Source organism: Magnolia sinica, chromosome 2 (genome assembly GCF_029962835.1).
Source record: "Magnolia sinica isolate HGM2019 chromosome 2, MsV1, whole genome shotgun sequence".
Classification (NCBI taxonomy): Eukaryota; Viridiplantae; Streptophyta; class Magnoliopsida; order Magnoliales; family Magnoliaceae; genus Magnolia; species Magnolia sinica.
Genome location: NC_080574.1, coordinates 34,803,551 through 34,806,634, shown reverse-complemented (window position 1 = coordinate 34,806,634; position 3,084 = coordinate 34,803,551). Strand labels below are relative to the sequence as shown.

General features: G+C 44.9%; 1 protein-coding gene across 1 annotated transcript; it reads right to left on the bottom strand.

The window, feature by feature from the left end:
* Nucleotides 1-830: 830 nt before the first annotated feature.
* LOC131224890 (uncharacterized) lies at nucleotides 831-1,802 on the bottom strand. Its single transcript, XM_058220338.1, has one exon. It carries the CDS (start codon nucleotides 1,800-1,802, stop codon nucleotides 831-833), a length of 972 nt encoding a protein of 323 aa, XP_058076321.1.
* Nucleotides 1,803-3,084: the final 1,282 nt, after the last annotated feature.

Genomic DNA, 3,084 nt, shown 5'->3' with positions numbered 1-3,084 from the left:
TGTGACCCTTCAATTGCTGGAAGAAGGTGAGAGACTTGTTGGTGGCTCTAGATATGAATCGTCCGAGCGCCGCAACTCGTCCAGTAAGACATTGGATCTCCTTCATCGTACGGGTGGGTTCATGTCAAGGAGAGCCTTGATTTTGTTAGGGTTCACCTCGATGCCCCTCTGGCTAACTTGGAACCCCAGGAATATGATTGAACCCACCTTAAAGGCACACTTGGCAGGATTTAGCTTCATCCGATATTCTTGGAGGATCGAGAAGGTCTCTTCGAGGTCTGCAATGTGGTCGGACACTTTGATACTTTTGACGAGCATGTCATCGACGTAGACCTCCATTGTTCGACCAATCAATCGGGCAAACATTTGATTTACCAGTCTCTGGTACGTTGCCTTAGCATTCTTCAGGCCAAAGGGCTTGACCTGGTAACAGTAGAGTCCCCTTGTCCATGATAAAGGTTGTATTCTGCTTGTCTAAGGGATGCATGGCTATCTGGTTGTAGCCAGAGTACGCATCGAGGAAAGTGAGAAGCTTATGTCCCGCCATGCTGTCGACCAGTTGGTTGATCCGAGGCAGAAAAGTTATCCTTGGGACATGCTTTGTTCAGGTCCGAGTAGTCTACGTAGACCCGCCACTTCCTAATAGCCTTTTTCATGAGGACCACATTTGCGATCCAGTCTGGGTAGTGAACTTCTTCAATGAAGCCCACATTGAGGAGCTACACTTCCTCGGTGATGACTACGTACCTTTTAGGCTCGAATGCCCTCCTCTTCTGCTTCATTGGTTTGTGATTCGAGTCTATGTTTAGCCTGTTTTACCAAGCCCTTCCTTACCACCACTGAGTAGCATTTGCTCGCCTCGCACTGGTCTCCTCCAACATATCCGACCCCTCATTCGATCGTAACTTCATTATCAAGTGATAGGTAGACACGACTGCCCTCATCGCATTAAGGGATGGTCGTCCGAGGATGATGTTGTGTACTAATGGCACATTAACCATTAGAAAGTCTACCAACTGGGTGACCTGACTTTGCCCTTCTCTCGCTATATTTGGGAGGCAAATAGCACCTTTGGAGATCACCCTATCTCCGGCAAACCCATGTAGTGGAGTCGTCACGGGTCGAAGACGTGATCGCTCTATGCCCATCTTGTCGAATGCTTCCAAATAGAAGACATCGTCTGAGCTTCTAGTGTTCACCAGGATGCGGTAGACCTTACGATTTTCTATCTGCATTATAACCACTAGGACATCATCATGCGGGTGCTGGATACCTCGCGCATCGTCCTTGGTGAATGTAAGGCTACAAGGGCTTATTTGGAGCTCTTTACTTGTCCTTTCGGCTAAACTAACATATTGTTCTATATCGATGCTCATGGAGTGGGCCTTACGAGCCCTGTTTGAGTCTCCACCGCCATATGAGCCTCTGAAGATTATTCGGATCTCTGGAGCCTCATCCTTGACTTTTTGTGGTTGGTCATCCTTTCGAGTCCGCTTTTCTTCTTTCACGTATTGACGTAGATGACCCTTGCGGATCAACATCTCGATCTCATCTATCGGGTCAACGTAGTCACTGGTATTATGGCCGTGGTCACGATGGAAGTGGTAGTATTTACGTTTATCCCGCTGGCTGGCATTTGTCTTCATGCAACTCGGCCAATACAACAACTTCTGGTCTCGGATGTCGAGCAAGATCTGCTCGGGGGACATGTTGAGAAGAGTATTCGAGTGAAACTTCCTCTCTGGCTTCTTGCTCGGCCTTCGATCTTGGGAAGCATTGTCGTCCCTCTGCCTCTTCCCCATGGATGATTATTCGGTAGCTTGATTGTTCTTATGCGAACTGAAGAACTCTTCAGCATTCTTGTATTTCTGGGCTCGGCTCATGAGTTCACCCAGGGTACTCGGGAGATTTTTTCCTATGGAGAATAGGAATTTCCTTTCCTTGAGCCCATTGATCATGGTGGACAATGCTATCTTATCGTCATAGCCATCCACCTGCAGGGCTTCCTCATTGAAGTGGGAGATGTAATCCTTCAGCGATTCCCCGTTCTTCTGCTTTAGGGTATGGAGATGAGTTGACGGTTTGCGACTCTTTTTGCCGACGATAAACTGAGTCAGGAATAACCTCCTGTGCTCAGAAATCTGTTGATGGAGTTTGGCTTGAGTTGTCGATACCAGATCCTTGCCGACCCACTCAGAGTTATCGAGAAGGCTCGGCACATCATTGCCTCAGACGCTGACTATGTCATGCCCTAAACTTGGAAACCGGGCTCACAAAATTCTCGATCGCTGAATCTGGTGTCGACAGCCTCCGTAATACCCCATTCTCGGCTCCCAGCGTACATATGCTAGATTCCGATCTTGGGATCCTACAAGGAGAATTTTCCAATGTACATTTATCTCGTAAGAAGCATAACCATAAGTTTACCTAATTCACAAAGGCAACATCATCATCACATATCCATTAATATAAATATTAAATACAGTGCTGAAAGGGAAATGCATATGTTAAAAATCAAAGCTCCAAAAGTTCTTTGCACGCTCCAAACTCAACGCTGCTGTGACTTAATGCCACCTGCACGCATCTATCGTGCATAAGCTTATAGAAAGCTTAGAGTGTGGTGAAAGTGTGTGCATAAGGTAAGTGCCAAGTATGCAATACAATACCATAAATCATACAATATCAGAATAAGCGAAAATACTGACAAGATCGTGAACCATACGATATCAAAGTAAGCGAAAATACTGACAAGATCATGAATCATACAATATCAAAGTAAGTGGAAATACTGTCAAGATCATGAATCATACAATATCAGAGTAAGTGGAAATAAAGACAAGATCATGAATCATACGATATCAGAGTAAGCGGAAATATATTAGCAATCCATAAATTGTACAATATCAGAGTAATGCGGAAACATGTTAACAAGTTCATAAATACCATTAGCCTTATCTGGGCTATGCAATGTAAAAATATAATAAGCTAATATCATATACTGAGGAAGTAATGTAGATCAGCTATGCAATGTGGAGACATAGTAAGCCAAATATAAGATACCGAGTCCACGAATACTGTCAACCT